The sequence below is a fragment of the Nyctereutes procyonoides genome, unplaced genomic scaffold, assembly GCF_905146905.1.
Source record: "Nyctereutes procyonoides isolate TBG_1078 unplaced genomic scaffold, NYPRO_anot_genome, whole genome shotgun sequence".
In the NCBI taxonomy this organism is placed as follows: Eukaryota; Metazoa; Chordata; class Mammalia; order Carnivora; family Canidae; genus Nyctereutes; species Nyctereutes procyonoides.
The window spans coordinates 34,228,404-34,247,500 of NW_026575160.1; the positions used below are offsets into that span (position 1 = coordinate 34,228,404).

At 37.3% G+C, this 19,097-nt stretch overlaps 1 protein-coding gene across 4 annotated transcripts in view; it reads right to left on the minus strand.

The window, feature by feature from the left end:
- The window catches only part of CADPS2 (calcium dependent secretion activator 2), a 447,623-nt gene that overhangs the window by 271,304 nt on the left and 157,222 nt on the right, over nucleotides 1-19,097 (minus strand). For all 4 annotated transcript variants that reach the window (XM_055314464.1, XM_055314463.1, XM_055314462.1 and 1 more), the window contains exon 4: nucleotides 1,126-1,206. In XM_055314464.1, the coding sequence (XP_055170439.1) occupies nucleotides 1,126-1,206 (81 nt within the window). The remainder of the gene's footprint in view (nucleotides 1-1,125; nucleotides 1,207-19,097) is intronic.

Below are 19,097 nucleotides of genomic sequence, written 5' to 3' on the forward strand. Positions count from 1 at the left end.
ACTTCTGCTACCCAAATTGTCTTAATTTTCTCAACTTCCCTGTTTATCTCCAACTTCTCAACAATTTCCCTACTTTTTAATAGACTTTTAGATAACACAGAATTAGCATTCTTAAAACTTACACATTATTCATAAATGCATTTTTCTTTGCAAAAACAAAAACAGTTTACTTGTTAAAATCAGCATGGGATGTATCTTCTTCTCAAGTGCTGGAAAAGTCCACTATCTTGATTTAGGAGGTGGTTAACACAGATCATGTACACATTCACTCACTGAGCTGTAAACTAAATATTTGTAGGTTTTACTGAGCACATTATACCTAAATCTTAAATGAAGAAAACTCCTCAATAGGGAGGATTCTTTGAAAAGATGGAGGATGCTAAAGGAAGAGTTTATCTCCAAATATTCAAAGTTTTGATTAGCAGAAGGGAAAAAAGGAAAAACAAAACAAAACACCGTATTACAGATCTATTAGGAAAAACTAAGTTTTCTTTTACTATTAATAAATTAATACATCAATTTACTAAATGATGCAGATAATGAAGTTTCTTATCCTCTAAGAAATCTTTTTTTTCCCCCTCTAAGAAATCTTAAGTATTAAAAAGAAATTAATGGTTTTTGTTTGAACTTACTCCTGTTACATAGAATCACAGCAATTGCACAAATAAAATCATATTGAACGCACTACCTGTGAGACTCTTTTATTACAAACTTCAAGTTAGATTTTTTACCCATTCAAATATTAGTTGACTCCGCAACATGCCAAGCACCATGTTCAATATCTTGGACTCTGATTTTGCACGGACAATATTTCACTTCCCTGATTAGGTTATGGTAAGCACAGTATTAAAATTCTTCTAAATCTGGCCTTTTGAGAAATTTAGGCATTGCTTTCATAATAATCTACCAAGTTACTGAATTTAAACATGTCCTGTGTATCAGGAAGGATATGTAAAACAGGTAATATGCTCCATTTACATACTATGCACTCAGATATTTGGGCCTAATAAGTATGCACACAGAGAAGATGATGATAAACTTATACCACCTATACAGAACTTTTTCAGCTCACAGAAATAGGAGTAAAAAGAAAAGAGATACAGTTTGTCAAAGTTAGTAATTTACCTTTGCCATTTTCTCTGCCAATTGCAAACGACCATCAAGTTCCCTTCTGATCTGGGCTGCTTGTTCATCTGCATTATCCAGCTTTAAGAAAGAAATAACACATATGTGATTACTTAATGACAGTGACCTACAGATTAAAGCAAAGACTTAAGGACTCAACTTTTGTTTTTAATAAATTCTCTCAGCTACCTATTGAGAACACAGAATGGCATTTAATTAGATTGGCAGTCCAATTAAATTTCTTAGGCACTTTTCATTTTGGTTTTGTTCACAAAAGAAGTTATTAAATTGCTAAGGTTAATTGCTCAGTTTACCTAAAATCTAATTATGATAATTTCTTGTCCAACCTGTCCACAACAACTCTAAACCAGGAAGTCTTTGTTTCGTTGAAATTACATTAAATTGTCCTTAAGCTTATTCAGCCCATCCTTCTTTCTTTGTGAAGGTCAGTCCTAAGTAATTCCAGAGATAAATATCTTGTTTTGTGCTTTCAAATTTCCAGAGTGGTGAGATACTGAGTCATGCTTTACTTCTTTGTCCTTTCAAAAAATATTCCCTTAAAAAAAAAATATCCCCTTCATTTTTATAACAAGTTGGTGCTAAACTGTGAAGCTACCATTTGATTGACAGATAAGAACTTCCAACCATTTAAATCTTCATATTCTCCTCATTCCAGTATCAATAGACTCACAATGCCAAGAAACTCTTCCACTCTCTTACAGATTGGCACCACATTAGAATTCCATTCTCCTGTGCTAAGTTTGATTGAAAGCAAGAAAAATGTGCAATCATCATTTTTAAAGTTATTTACATGGAAAAAGACTTTCACTTATCCAGTGAAATAATCCTTTTCTTATACAGTTTCTTTAAACTTTTCCTCATGATTCCCTCTTTCTCTAATTATCCACAATCCATTTACTGTATTAGTTCATTATAAAATCTGCTAATTCGAGGCAGTCCTATGAGCCAGTGAGAGGCACTGGGTGAGCTACAGACACTCCTCTCGACTTTAATTCCTTCTCCTTTCCTACTTCCATCATTAAGAAACCTGGAACACACCATACACTTCAGGTCCACCTGAAGCCTGGATTAGTATTGAATACAACATTGTACACACAGGAGAATAAGGACTGACTTTTCTATTTGCTGAAGAACTACAAACTGACCAGATTACATTCCTTAAAGCAGCTTAAAAAAAAAAAAAAAATGCCTGAAAAAGAGGAGTAGGGTCAATGCAGGTCAACAGGATGGTGTTGTCAGGACACATATAAAGAGTCAAGAAAAGGGGAAGATGTTCCAGTAAGAGAGGTTGAGGTGAGGTTAATAGTTGTGAAAATGATGGATACTGGGGGGCAGGGGAAGGTTCATGGGAAATGGGGCTGGAAAGAGGCTAGCTACTTCATAAACACTCTTCACAGCCATGTTGGAGAGTCTGGAGTCGGTTCCTCAACCACAGGGATTCCTGGAAAAATTTTAAACGGGATTTTAGAAAGAACACAATGTCTCCAGCACAAACAACAGCTTAGAGGGACATAGGAAGTCTGATATTACTCATTAAAGAAACAGATCTGCTGTTATCTTCCTAGAAAAATGTTTCCAGGTAGATTTAAGTAATTAAATTCATTTCAAAACAAGTTTAAAAATAGTCAAGATTTTTTTAAAAAAAGATTTGAGGGTGAGCTAGTAGCACGCATGAGCGAGGGGGTGGGGAGAGGGCTCCATCCCAGGACCCTGGGTTCAAGACCTGAGCCCAAGGCAGATGTTTAACCAACTAAGCTATCCAGCTGCCCCCAGCCAAAATTTTCTTAAACTACATTGCTGGTAAATAATTTTCTATGTCATCTATAGAACAAATGCAATTTCATTAATAGGATGCAAAGTCAAAGAAACAAAGTTTCTCTTCACTGTGCCCAAAGTCAAATGATTTACACTAAAAACTAACAAAATGGTTAAAAAATGTGTAGCATGTCTTGCTCTAGGAAACTGAAATCAAGGTCATAAAAGCAAAAATTATGTGTAAGAGCTCGTAACTACAATATTTCAAGTGGAATATGGAATATGTTCTCATATTTGCTTAAATTCTGATAAATATCTTTCCACAGAAAAATTAAAATGGTTACTTGCATGTAAAGAGTTCTAATTTCACCAAGGAATAATATTTAACATCTTCAAATAAAAGGTCATAGTTCTTCAAACTTCACAAAATAGTATTTAACATCTTCAGATATTTCTATCTTTGTATTAACAGCTCTTAATTTTGAGTGAAATTATTTGACTTACTCCTGGGTTTTGCAAGTATTTTCTTTATAAGAGACAGTTTTCTACTACTTCTAAAAAATATTAATACCCTAACTGCATTTGTCTGAAAAAATGTAGGCAGAGAAAAACAGAGCATCGCTCTACCAAATGACCTTTTAATAGTCTTCTCTTAAAATTGTCAGAGATTAAAAGCTTACTAATTTTGGTGACTACTGGTGTCATTCTGTGAAACCAGAACTGCGTACTTCCAAACACATTACAAAAAAAAGGAAGAGCTAATATAGTAAAGACAATGAATTTCTTTTATCTTTCTGTCATGTAACACTAGATAGAATTTAAAGAAGTAAATCAGTTAACTTTTTTTACATGTAAAAATATTAATGTTTCATTTATTTTGGGGGGATTTATTTATTATTTTAGAGAGACTATGTGTGTACATAAATAAGCAGTAGAGGAAGAAGAAGAGGGAGAGAGAATCTCCATCGGATTCCACTGAGCACAGAGCTGGACACAGGGCTCAATGTCAGGACCCTGAGCATCGCCACCTGAGCCGAAACCAAGAGTAGACACTTAATCCATGACACCACCCAGGCACCTCTTATTTTCCTGAGCATTTATTATTATTTTTTTTAATTTTATTTTTTATTTATTCATAGAGACAGAGAGAGAGAGAAGCAGAGACACAGGCTGAGGGAGAGGGAGAAGCAGGCTCCATGCAGGGAGCCCGACGTGGGAATCGATCCGGTGACCCCAGGATCACGCCCTAGGCTGCAGGTGGCGCTAAACCGCTGTGCCACCAGGGCTGCCCTATTACTTTTTTTTAATTAACTGAAAGCTTAAGATAATTTCATTTCCTTAAAAGGTGATGTGTCAATGGCAATTAGTTTCACGTGCAGTTTTAAGGAATCGTGCCCGTTATACGGAATCGTGCCCGTTATACACTGCTAGTCTCCTCCAATGGCAGCATCTTATAAAAGCTGTCCTATTAGATCACAACCAGGATACAGACTTGGATATAATTAGCCATTTTACCCGGATTTTCTCGGTTTTATGCTTACTCATTTGTATTAACCTATCATTTATCTAAATTCATATATTCACCACTATCGTCAAAGAGATGAGCATGAGCATACGTGAGTGAGGGGAGGGACAGAGGGAGAGAGTCATCAGGCACACTCCCCACTGAGCACAAAGCCCAAGGACATGGGACCTTGAGGTCATGACCCATGCCTAAACCAAGAGTGGGATGCCCAATCAACTGAGCCACCCATGTGCCCCCAACAGTGACGTTTCAATACTCTATGTTGCTCTTTTATAAGCACATCCACCTCCCTTCAGCCAATCCTCAGTTGGTTAGTTTTATTAATAATGTACTGCTTTTCACGATGTTTAAAAATAAATTCTAATAAGGCAAATGGATTTTCTTCTAATTTCCATTATGAAACTGGAGATGTGCACCCATGGGAGGTTAACGTTTGTAAATATTGGATGGGGGCCTTGAACTTTTAATCCACATGTTACCACAGGGGTGATTTCCTCAAAGTACATGGCCACAAACAGCATCTATTCATTGACAATGCATCTATAGCTCCAACCCTTCACAAAGTTCTGAGTTACATTTCCAACTGCTTATCACTGATTTAATTTCCATGAAAATTAACAAGCCCCAAAATGCAATCCTGACTTCTAGCTCCCCAATCATTCCTTCCATGAATAATGCCATGAATAGCACATCTATTCAACACAGCTGCCCAAGACCAAAACCTAGGTGTCATCTTGAACCTTTCTTATCCCTCACAGCCCACATCCAACCCAACCCACAGTCATGTAAAGCCTAGATCACATTATTTAAGTTGAATAGAATTCAGGTACTCTGATGTCTCAGGCAGGGCTCTACTTTTTTTGCGGTGGAGGCTTTTCCTGACCACTTCAAGCATATCTCTTTCCACAAGAACAGTTGTGCATAAGATTATGGTGAAAATAATGCTTTTTCTTTTCTGAACTCTCCAGAAAACTTGGGTTTTTACACCAGTTTCTCCACCTCCCTTGAAAAAGAAGAAAGAAAGAAAGAAGAAAGAAAGAAAGAAAGAAAGAAAGAAAGAAAGAAAGAAAGAAAGAGAAAAAAAAGAAAAGAAAAGAAAAGAAAAGAAAAGAAAAGAAAAGAAAAGAAAAGAAAGAAAAGAAAAGAAGAAAAGCTTAGACAGATGGTTTATAGATGTGAGACATCAGATTTTAAAATGCTGGGTAACACATCTGTCTCTAGTACTTGATTTGGGTTATAAGATAAAGAAAATGGGATACGTGGACTCTAGAGTTCATGGCAGGGTCCAGACACAAGCATCACTCTATGAGGACAACTTCATTTTTAATTTCATTTTAATTCTTGATTTCAACACTTTGTGACAATATATTACTTACCTCACAGATGTCCTTTCCTGGATTAGAATATTTTCCAGGTCTTATAAAGAGAGTCATTCAACCCTGACCATAACAGATGCCCAAATGTATCTTTATTCTCTGCAATGCCCCTAGTACCTATTACATAGAGAATTTTTAATTATCAATGGAAAATTATCAATTTCAATTACCACTTCAAAATAAATTACCACTTCAACCATCAAGGTATTTTTCTGGACTGGCAAATATTTAGTACAGAAAATGTACTTTTATTTTCCTCCTGTTCATTACAAAGAAAGTATTGTTTCCATATTCAGAATCCTCTGTCACAGAATACTTTTCAGGTCTTTTTAAAAAGAATCAATCAATGGCCAGGACCATAACAGGTGCCCAAAGGTATCTTTATTCTCTGCAATTCCTCTAGTATCTATTACGCAAAGGATTTTCAATTATCAATGGAAAATTATCAATTTCAATAACCACTTCAAAATTGATTACCATATTCAAAAATCAATGGCCACTTCAATGATGAAAATATTTCACTGCCTTGACAAATATTTAATACAGTAATATACTTTTATTTTCCTCCTGTTCTTTACACAAGGATTATATGGTTTCCACATTTAAAATTCTCTAGGCTAGGGAATTCTTAACCTGGACCTTTGGGAGTCTGAATCACTCTAGTTGTGAGCAACATTTTGTAGAGTTACGCATTTTTTCCTTTGAGGAATGGTTTGAATTTCATAGCTCAAAGGAGTGGCAACTCCCTAACTTGAAAGAGGTAAAGAACCCTGCTATAGGGAAACTTTCAAGAAGCCTCTATTTCTTCTAGAAGAGGCTATGGGTCTCTTAAAACATAAACCATGGAAGGAGGTCACCTCAGACCTGCACATCATCAACTTTACCCCTTACAGAGATTCATTAAATCTTTGTAAAGGGACATTTAGGCTCTCAACAGTGTTGGCAATGGTCCACAGTTACTCTATTTATTCTTTCTTACACCTACCACACAGCAATCACTGTGAAGGCTCTTCAGTAGCTACAAAAGTAGGGACATTCCAGGAGCTCATACTGTATATCAAAAGTAGTGAAAACAGTACACAAAACAGGATATAATTGCCACAAGAAAGCTACTGATCAAGTGCTGTAAGAACTTAGCGATTGAAGACATGTGTTTCCTGGTTGGTTGGCAACAGGATGGATTTGCAAAAATGGAAATACTAAAAAAAAAAAAAAAAAAAAAAAAGGACTTAGAGTAAATGCTGACCTGATGCAGCAGTCTACTGGTCTTCACTTGCAAATCTCCAACGCTAGACTTTCCTTGCCACATTCCTCTCATTTCATTGGAAACAAACTCCATGAGGCCGAAGCGATCAACAAATTTCCCTTTGCAGAAGGCCTCAGTAAGACCCAAAGCCTGTGTAGAGCCCAACCTTCTCACAGCTATGAAAATTTTAAACAGCATAAAAATAACTTTACTAAGTTTCACCCAACACCTCCATTTAACTTGTGATATCATTCTTCCAATGCTTTAAAAACTACAAATATCAAATACTTGAATTCATTAAATTTTCTCATATCTTAAAAAAAAAGATCATTTATAAAAAGCACTTTTCACAGCACTGTTTAGCATCATTACCCTCTCTCATTAATCTATTCTCTAGAACCAGGATAACTGTATTAACATTGTCAATCACTAAAAAAAGGAATTAATAGCTGTTTTTCCATAATGACGCCTTCATATGTGCCGACCCTACTCAATTATGTCCTCCTTTCTCCCACTGAAGAAATTAGTTTTTTCTCTGATATCATACTCCAATTATGGCATACCTCTTTTCAAACACATTATATCCTGTTATTTTCTTGTAATATTCATCTTTATTCTTTAATATGAAAAATGAAAATAGACTAGGATTTGTTATATAAACTTGGTGTTTTCTCTGAGATTGATATGCTGGTCCACTGTATTTATATTATCTATAAATCCAGTTATTTACAGATAATATATCATGAGAAGTAACTGGCACAAACCTAACATTGACTGCAAAAGAACACTCCAAACAACCCAATATCATATAGCTTTCTAGTGGCCCAGTGTTAGACCAAATATATATGGATTTTGCAAGAGAACGTAAAACCACTGATCAAAAGCTTTAAGTGTTAAATTTACTTCATCAGTAAGTTGTGTTAATTCTCTACTTTATTACTCGAACCACACTTTATCATAAAAATAGAGCCTAACTCTACCCTACTAGCTCTGATGATCTCTGCTCTGTTTTCTGTGCTGCCTCCCCACTCCACATGCCTACACACACACACACACACACACACACACACACACACACCCTTGGCTATTCTGGACATCAGAAAATCTCCAGCTATTTCTCAAAACAGTGTCATAAGTCCATACATACCACTAGTCTTCCTCTTGAGTTCCAGCTCTCCAACTGAAGGCAAGGCCTTTCCTTTCAGGTACCCACAATGCCCTCAAGCTAAAACTGAACCTGTTCTTTATCATCCTCTCTTCAGCAAGGCTCCCTACTTCTACATATCATTCCTATTACCCTAGATCAGGCTACAATCTCAGAGAAGGGAGGGAGGAAAGGAAAAAGAAACGAGATGAGGGATTAAATTAGCATGTGAATACGAATAAAAGGAATGATACCTGAGCACCTTAGCCTAGTATTCAGGCCCTCCCAAATTTTATTCCATTGTCTTGGATAATTCCATATTCATACAAATTAGTTTTGTTCAATGTTTACAAAGATGTTACATTTTCCCAGTCATGCATTTTGCTTGTGTTTCTTTTGCCTAGAACATTCTTAACCTACCTTTATTGTCTCGATCAATCTCAATCTGAAATTACCTACCCAATCCTTTAATAATAAAGCAGGTACTATCTGATGATCTTTTATAGTTTCATTTTATTGCTAAACTTCAGATTATTTATGACCTCTACTTCAAATTGCAATATATATTCTTTGTCAGTTCACACTACCCCATTGAAGAAGAGTAAAACAAATCCACCTCCAATGGTGGAATTCACATAACTGGTCTCAGTTTTAATCTAAATCTAAAGAATTAAAAAGTCCTTTGACCCTAACAACCCCTCCAAGCTGACGCATCTTCTGTGAGTCAATCTCCCTCAGAAAAATGAAATCCGATCTCTCCCTCTTTTTTTCTTGATCAAGAAAATGAGCCAACAACACTGTAACAAACTTTTTGTAGTTTCGTGCAACAACAGGAATAAGAAAATGAAGTTATTCCCATACCCTCAAGGGAAACACACTGCATATATGATGTTCAGGTAACATTACATCTGCTAGAGGCAGAGTATTTAAAGAATTCCCTTATTATATACTCCAGATTATATATTAAAAAAACCTGACTCAGAAATTGCAGTTTGGCCACAATCCTTGTAGAACAATTCTAACAGTTTTTTTTTTATTTTACATATCTTATTTATTTATTCATGATATACACAGAGAGAGGAAGAGACACAGAGGGAGTAGCAGGCTCCCTGCAGGAGCCTGATGTGAGACTCGATTCCAGGACCCCGGAGTCACACCCTGAGCCAAAGGCAGATGCTCAACCGCTGAGCCACCCAGGCGTCCCAATTCTAACAGTCTTAAAAATGCATTTCCCAGAAGGAAGAAGGAACATACTTATCTCAATATAATAAACCAGCCCACAGCTAACATCACTCTCAGTGGTGAAAAGTTAAAAGCTTTCTAAGATCAGGAATAACAACACAAGAGTGCCTACCCTCAGCATCCCTATTCAAGATAATACTAAAAGTCCTAGCTAGAGCAACTACGCAAGAAAAAGAAAAGGTATCAGAACTACAAAGAAGTAAAATGGTCTATTTATAGAGAAAATGGTTCATGTTCAGAAAATTCTGATGACACAAACAAAAAACTTTTAGATCTAATCAATGAATTCAGTAATTATAGGTTACAAAATTAGTATACAAAAACCAGTAGCATGTCTATACACTAACAATAAATTTTCTGAAAAAGAAATAATACACCATTAACAATAGCATCAAAAACAATAAAATGTTTAGGCAAAAACTTTACTAAAAAGGTGAAAGATCACTAGTCTGAAAACTACAAGGCATTGATAGATAAAAGAAATCAAGAAAACATATAAATGGAAAGGTATCCTGTGTTCATGGACTGGAAGACCCTATCAAATTACAATGGCATTTATTTTTTACAGAAGTAGAAAAAACATGTGAAATGTATATGGAACCACAAAAGACCCTGAAAAGTCAAAGAAATCCTGATAAATAACAGAAGCAGGAGCCATCACACTTCCTGATTTCAAGCTATACTATAGAGCTATAGTCATCCACAAACAGTATGGTATTATCATAACAACATACACAAAGACACATGGAACAGATGTGCGAACCCAGAAATAAACCCAACTATGTACATTCAACTACTATTTGACAAGAGAGGGCAGCCTGGGGGGCCCAGCAGTTTAGTGCCACTGTCAGCCCAGGGCGTGACCCTGGAGACCCAGGATTGAGTCCTGCATCGGGCTCCCTGCATGGAGCCTGCTTCTTCCTCTGCCTGTGTCTCTGCCTCTCTCACTGTGTCTTTTGTGAATACATAAATAAAATCTTTAAAAATAAAAAATAATATTTGACAAGGGAGTCAAGAATACTCAATGGAGAAGAGACAATCTCTTTAATAAATGACACTAGAATAATTAGATATTCACGTGTAAGAGAATGAAACTAGACCTATATCTTACACCCCTCACAAAATTTAACTCAAGGTGGGTTAAAGACTTAAATATAAGACCTGAAACCATGAAAATCCTAGTAGAAAACACAGAAATAAAAGCTCCTTGACCTGGGTCTTAGTAATGATTTTTTTTGGAAAAGCAACTAAATCAAATATAAACAAGTAGAACTTTATATATCACACTAAAAAGCTTCTGCTCAGCAAAAGAAACCATCAACAAACTGAAAAGAAAATCTATGGAATGAAGAAATATTTTCAAAATACACAACTATTAAGAGGTTAATACACAAAATATATAAAGAATTCATATAAACCAAAAGCAAAAAAAAAAAAAAAATCCTGTATTTTAAAAATGAACAAAGGACTTGAAAAGCTATGAAAAGGTGCTCAACTTCACAAGTCATTAAGGAAATGCGAATTAAAACTACAAAAATATCACCTCACTCCTATACAATGGTCATCATCAAAATGGCAAGAGATAACAAATGTTGGCGTGAATGTGGAGAAAAGGAAACCTGTGTGCACTGTTGGGGGGACTATAAATTGGTGCAGTCACTATGGAAAACAGTATGGAAGATCCTCAAAAAATTAAAGATAGAACCACCATATGGTCAGCAATTCTACTTCAGGGAATATATCCAAAGGAAATGAAAACACAAATTTGAAAAGATATCTGCACCCCCATGTTCATAATTTACAACAGCCGGGACATGGAAACAACATAAATGTCCACTGATGATGAATGGATAAAGAAATTGTGGTGCATATATACACTGGGATACTATTCACCCATAAAAAGAGGAAATCCTATCATTTGTGACAGTAAGTATGGACCTTGGAGGCATAATATGCTAAGTAGAATAAGGCAAAGAAAGATAAATACTGTATGATCTCACTTATGTGTATAATCTAAAAAAATATTTTTTTTCATAGTTAAAAAAAACCCAAAACTCCCAGAAAGGGATCAGACTTGTGGTTACCAAAGGCAGGCAGGGGAAAGTGAGGGAAAAATGGAGGAAGGTGGCCACAAAGTCCAAACTTCCAGGCCGAAGATAAATAAGCACCAGGGATGTAATGTGCAGCCTGAGGATACGGTAATGCTGCAGAACAGATGGGAAAAGTTGTTAAGAGAGTTCTCATCACAAGGAAGTAATTGTGTTCTTTATTGTACGTACATGAGAAGATGGAGGCTCCTAAACCTATGTGGTAATCACTTTACAACCTAAGTAAATCAAACTGTCATGCTGTACGTTTTAAACTTACATACAGATATGGGTCGATATTTTTCAATAGAAGTGGGGGGAAAAGTGTATTTCCCAAACCACACTTTCACTTGAATCCTAAAAAGTAGGGAAAAGAAGAATAAGTTAATTAGATATAAAATTATTCTATGTGAACTAAACTATATTAAATAATCAATCAAAATGTTCAAAACCAAGAACCTAAGAATTTAGCCTCAAACATAAAAACCATGGGACTTCAGTGGCCTGAAGACAATGTATGCATATTCTCTAAAATGGTAGATGGCAAATTTTTTAATCATCATGAAATCTTTCCTATTTCATTTGATATTAACATTTTATCTCCTGGGAGATAAAAGTAATGAATTACAAAAGTAATGAACTAATAATACTTTCAAGCAACTACTAACTATACTCACCTCAATAAAATAGCTGAGTATACATTCACATTAATAATTAAATAAGGCTGAAATTGAGAGAGTTTAGCATTAGGTTAACACAGTATCAGGAATATTAAGGAACTTTGTCAGAGCACATGAGAACTCTTGCCTCACCGAGGCTAAGACTATCTTATCTTTACACAGCATCTACCACATGTAAGGGACTGTCCTACATGTTTTTATAAACACGATGGCATTTAAGCCTCAGAGCAACCCTACAGGATAGGTCATAACTTTATCCCATTCCAGCGATGGGAAATCTGAAGCACAGATTGCTTTAAGCAATTTTCCCAGGTCAAGGTCACACAGTTAATATGGGGCTAGGCAATCTGAGTGCAGGATTCAAGTTAACTGCATCACATCATTCCCAAAGTCACACACTCAGTTTCCACTCTTTTGGTCACTTACTATCTAGAAGTACCCACAACAGGAAACACATTAAACAATACTGTCAAATTAATGGCACAAAGATTAATACCCTGTACTCAAGCCATGACAATGAAGTAGAAAAATTTATTCTATATAAATATAATACAAAGTAGAAATATAATAGGCCTTTGGGTACTGATGTAAGTAATTATAAATTCTTCCCTTTTTTCTTCCTCCTCCAATATTCAAGAAAAAAGACTGGGGGCAGGAGCAGGGAAACATTTGTGGAAGTGGAATTTCTCTTGGGTCTTGAAGGAAGAAGGGGAGTCCCAAGTGAGGAGAATACCCTGAGACAAAATTAAAATCCAAGGGAATACAGGGAGTGATTCAGTTTAAATGGAATATGGGATGGGGAGTGTAAGGAATTGCTAAGTGGGAGAGAACATAAGCCAGGCAGGTGGGCCAGATGGAACACTAAGAGGTATGAACTTCATTCTGTTGACAGACAGAAGGCACTTTTTTTCTATTCAAAGTTGGGTCATGATGAGAACTGGATGATGCTCCAATAATATTGACCTGGCAACAAAAATATGTAGGGATGGAAGGGGAAAGCAGTTGAGAGATGACCTCCATGCCCATAGGGGAGGTACTGATGTCTTGAGCTACGGCGATGCCCATGGAAATGAAAGAGATGATGCAGTATTGTGGAGAAACAGCAGGGCAGGTAACTGGGCTGGAAGACAGAAAAGGACTGACGGTTATGAGTCAGAAGGCTGAACACAAACGGAAGGAGAACCACACGGGGGATGAGAAAAATGGCATTTTGAACCTATTGTGTCTGAGGACTTTGAGGCTCATCAGTTGGCCCTGGGCTCCACTGAGACAGCATGGAAAGAAAGGGCTGACCTACGTGAGAAGGGTAAAAGGCGGAGCTACTCAAAATACACAGAGTGAGGTGGTTTTTTTAATCACTGCAGTATTTTTCCAGGGATCTAACTTAGTACAACAATCATGGTAGCATCTCCTTTCTCAAAACAGGGCGGAGAACCTATCTATATTTTTCAAACACTATTGCTGCTCTTGGCACCAAACCGTATACAAAGTCACAACCCTCTGATGAGGATTCAGACTGAAATGTAAGCCTTATTAATCTGGAGAGCTTTGCATCAGAATCATGGAAACACAAATAGAAAATGACATCATTTTAAACAGTGAACAATCATAAAGGCCTTTCTAGAAGTTTGTAACAAATAGCCAGAATCAATCAGTGCCAGCCATTACAGAAGGAAAATCTTACTAAGATAATGATCAGCTGGCCCTGCTCTAACATGATTAGGGTAAATGGAAATTTTTTTATAGTCTAAAGCAAAGAGGATTTAGGATATTATGAACTTGATAATCAGCTCAAAGCATTAAATATCACCGGGTACTCTTTGTGAGAATGTGTCAATCCCTTCTCCTCAGCCTTTTCAAATTGCTTTTTCTAAAAGTGAATTATAAAAACAGAGAAGTTGGTCTAACCATCTACCAAAAGAAACAAGTGGTACGTTTTCTGGACCACTCATTTCTAAAAGTCAAAGGAAAAAAAAAGAAGAAAGTCTGATGCTATGAGCTCGGCACATAGTAAGCACCCAATAAATTTAATAAAATGTTTCAAAGTACTATATAGAAGGGATTCCTTGAATGTATATTGTTCTTTGCTACTGGTTGATCCCCTAGAGATTTTCCTGTTAATTCTGTTTTCTTACCTTCCTGGTTCTACTCTTCACGGACTCCAGGACAGTCAAGAGTGCCTTGTACCGTGACAGACTCAAGGATCACTGCTCTGTCACCTTGCCCGACCTCTGAGCAGCATGTGGCATAAACACCCTCCTCTGACATGTCTCCTCTTGCTTCCCTGACGCCACACTCTGGTGTTTCTCCTACCTCACTGGCTCTGTCCCTTTTGTGCAGCCTCTAAATCCTGGTGTCCATGGGACTCTGTCCTGGATCCTGTATCTTCCTGATCTCCAGACTCTCCTAAAATGATCTCCAGACTCTCCCCAGGCTTCAAATACTAACTTTCTCTAAATGATTCCAAATCTGTATGCCCAACCCTGACGACTCATTGGAATTTCAGATTTGCATACTCCACCACCACCTGCCATTTCCACACGGACATTCAGTATTTTCAGCGTGTACAAAACAGAATGCCTGATTTCTCCCCCACCCTTCTCCGTCCCAAAATGCTGTTCCTTGAGGACAGGGAATGCCACATATTGAAAGCCTAAAACAATAGGACTATGATGAAAGAACACCCTAATCCAGATGCCCCATCAGACCACAGTTAACAAATGCTGCATCATATATCCAGTAACAAATGGAAAGATAGCTATTAAAGCATACTATGTTTTCCATAAAAAGAGAGGGAGAGGGCTAGGCCATATTACTCAAAGTTCTAGAAAATGTTGGTCTACAGACCCACATGGACTCTCAGCTCTGCCTGAGTTCGCAGACTTCCGTCTTTGACCCTGTCCAGACAAGCGGGTTTTCCAGTGCTTTGACCCAAGACAAAGTCCCCAGGTGTGGAGGGAGCCCAGCAGGATTCTGAGGCATGGATCCAAGAGGATGTGAAGGCAGACTCCGAGGTCGAATCCAGTAGTGTAGGAACTTTACAGGCAATGGAGGAACAAGACAGGACCACGGGTGGGGCGAGGAGCAGGGCCTAGAGATCACCTGAAGGGCTAACATGCAAGTCCTGAGCCACCTGTGTTTCAGTAATGCTGGGTCGTGCCCCAGGGTGGGCGAGGCAGGGTACCGGCGATGGACAGTCTATCCTGCAGGCCCCAGAGAGGAGCCCCCAGAATCCCAACCTGTTCCGGTCCTGTCAGTGCAGACAGCCTACCATGCTCCCTCGTCACCCCACGAGCATTCAGGCCCTTAATGTTCAAGGCCTGACTCGTTAGCCTCGTCTCCTGCTACAGCACACACAGGACAGGCCTTCCTAGCAGACTCCTAGCAGACATTTCACTCTCCCCAGGCAGCTGTAAAATGTTATTTTCCACCCGGCTGTTAGATTTCTACCCATCTTCTAAAATTCAGGGATGTGTGCCTTCTTAGAAGCTTCACGAAAGCTCCAAATGAAAATTAGGTTTTCCGTGCCGCCACATCAGCTCTTCTTCCTGGACACGCTGCTGGATGGTTTGAGGTCACTGGGGCATTATGGGTCCTCAATGGGCCCTCAGGCCAGGGCTCCCCAACCAAACCATGTGTCTTCATCAGCATAATGTATGAGACTTTTTGAAAATAGACAATGAGCCCCATTTCCACAAATGGTTTCACTTGGTCTGAGTTGTTTTTAAAGCTTCTCAGGTCATACTAATGTGCAGCCAGAGCAGAGCCCTGAAGAAGGCTGCGCAAACTACCCAATATTACATTAAACCACTGTCATCCACATGCTTACAATATGCCACACATATGCCTTTAGTAACACACTTCCTAACTATACTGTCACGTGTTTTATAGATCTGTTCTCCTCACCACGTGCAAATACTTTCAAAGAACCAAATCTTGTCGTTTTTGCATTTTCCCTGCTGACATTTTTAAATCTCATTTTAATTTTGATCGAATATTTTCATGAACAATCATGAAAAAGATACAATTACAATTAATTATTAAAAACAAGGTATCCAATACGATCCCTTTTTATGAAAAGTTGAGAACAGGTCTTGAAGTATATTTAGCAAAAATACTTCCCCATCGCCCCCACTATTACTACTACAAAGATGCCTCATCTCTGAAGATTTCTGTTCTCTTAAAGATGGAAAAGTCTGGATAATACCTTATACCACTCTATAGGGAAGATCTGGGTAAAGAAAAATCTAAAAATAAATGCAAGGAATGTCTGAAGGTAGCCTATATTTGTGATCTAGTGATATTTGGGAAGAAGCAAAGCAAAACACTTTAGGAGAACTCTTATTTAGGAGTATCCTTATGTAGTTCTCTTACATACAGGCCAAAGGTAAAAAACCAAAATAATACATAGTCAAATGAAGCCAAACTTACTGATAAGAATGTAATTTGATTTAATGTATTAAAATTATATCCACAAAATTTTCAATTTTTAGAGAAGAAACTGATTCAGTATTACCAATCAGATATTCAAATTTCACTTAAATGAAATCAAAGTCATCTCACTTATACCATGACACATTCATTTAAAAAAGTGAACCTATATATAAGTATTAGGGCCATTCCAAATAACTCCAGAATTTAAAAAGTCAGGTATTATAAGAATTGACTCATTAAGATCTGAAACTTCTTCTTGTTGCATCCTGAAACATAACAATTGCCACTTAATGACATTTACTTGAATATTTTCTTCAAAGTTTTTAGCTTTAAAATTACCCAGATTTGAAAAATTTGACATCCTAATTGTCATTTCTACAGCTTTATTTTCTTAGTTTGAAAATGATTTTGTTATGAAATGTAACTGCCTCCCTAGGGTGTGCCTTTTATTTCTGCCAAAGTAGACAAGTTATATTAAATAAAAAGTATTATCAAAGCACATGCTACTCTCGTAGAGGAAAAAAAGAGGACAGTAGTGAAAGGCAAATAGCAATCGCCCCTGAGCATTCACGTTTCTTCCTCTTCTATTTTCCTTGGACATCCTGATGTAGGTCTTTGAGGGAAGACTCATAGTGAGGGGGCAAGAAACACAGCCACTGCCTAGATCTGATTCCCTTAAAACTCTGAAACCCAAAGTGCTTATACTCCAAAGCTAAAATTCCTAGACAAAGGGTATCATAAACCTGAACATTCCTTTTTTTTTTTTTTTTTTACAATGTATTTGGAGAGCAAGCGTGTACAGATTAAGGGGGCTGGAGGGGAGGAGGAGAAGCAGACCCCCGCCCTCACGCTGACCAGGGTGCCTGACACGGGGCTCGATCCCAGGACTGAGATCATGACCTGAGCCAAGGGTAGATGCTCAACCAAATGAGCGACCGGGGTACCCCGTGAACACTACTTTTTAACCATTTTGTCAATTATTCCTTCTTATCCCTTAAAATTCACAACAGTTCTGTAGTATCACTCAGAGTTCTTATACTCGTCAGAACACAAGAAATTTCGGTGGAGGGATATTTAGACGAAGATTTTAGCTACCTTTGCTTCAACTCTTGGGCAAATATGGGTGAGGTACTTTCTTCAGTTAATGGAATGAGATTATGAAAGATTAATGAAGGTGGCCGTGGGCAGAAAAGATGAGGATACACATAGCTGTGAAGTTCAGTTGCTAATTCTCCTAAAGTACAAATAAACAAGAGGAGGAGAGTCACTGTTGATACAGGACTACGTACCCCACCGCGCACACTTGGTCATGTGGGATTGGGTTGCCCTCCAGCTTGCAACGCCTCAGCCTATATCTGCTCACTGTCATCTCAGACCACAGCCCCGTCCACTCCTCATACCCCAGCAGCCACAGACTTGCCACTCCCCAGTGCCACGCTGTTTTGGACACTCTATGTGTGCTCATCCCTCCTCACAGAATACTTTCTTAGCGTCTTACTCTGGTGTCTTCATGACTCTCTTCCAATATTGTGTTCTCTTCAACCTCAAGACCATATAGCCAGGAACTCTCTACACCCCTGTGCCATTTACAACGGTGTTTTATTATTTTCTTTCCTCTTAAAATGAATCTAGCAAATAACTAGGTCTGGTCTCTCTGTTCCTATCACTCAATGTACTGTTTGGCATGAACTTTCTTATGATACGGATCTGTACATGAGTATAGAGACTGAGTTCACTGACTGACTTGAAACATAATGTTATTAGCCTTTGTCATTATTTTTGAATAATCTTTAATAACCTATTTCTGTTCAAAGGCAACTGATTACTAGTACCACTTAAGTAGCAGTGTTTTATTAAAAAATGTGAAAGAATTTTTATTTAACTTAGGATCATAAAATACATACCTTTAATATCAACTACCTGTTTCTTTAATGCTGTAACTATACTTACCTGAAATTCACTACACTTCCTTAAAATTATCCTGAAATTAAACTTTTCACCAACAAATTTTGTTTGTTCTTCCTTTAGTCCTGTTACTTTACTGTATCTCTAATAGTCTGATTCAAATAAATCATGGTTAACAATTTCAGATTCTTATATTGTCATGTTGCTCATTTTAGAAGGAACTCCTTCCTTTTTTACCTAATACTTAGTTCTGTAAATGTGGAGCAATACTGACACATTACTCTGAAATCAAAGAATCCAAAGTGTGACAGGTAATTTTAAGAGCACAACAGCTAATCTATGAAATATGTGGATTGTTCTTATTCTTTTTTGGGGAAGGTAACATGTAATAATTTTTCTTTCGATTATCCCTAATTTTTATAATTTAATTGTGATAACCTCTACAGTAGTGTTTAACTTTTACGCCTTAATTTTGATAATTAATAACTTCTTGGCTCTATTAATCAAAAGTCACATAAACACCTCTGCTTCTTCAGAAGACAGAATCCTGCTTTTCC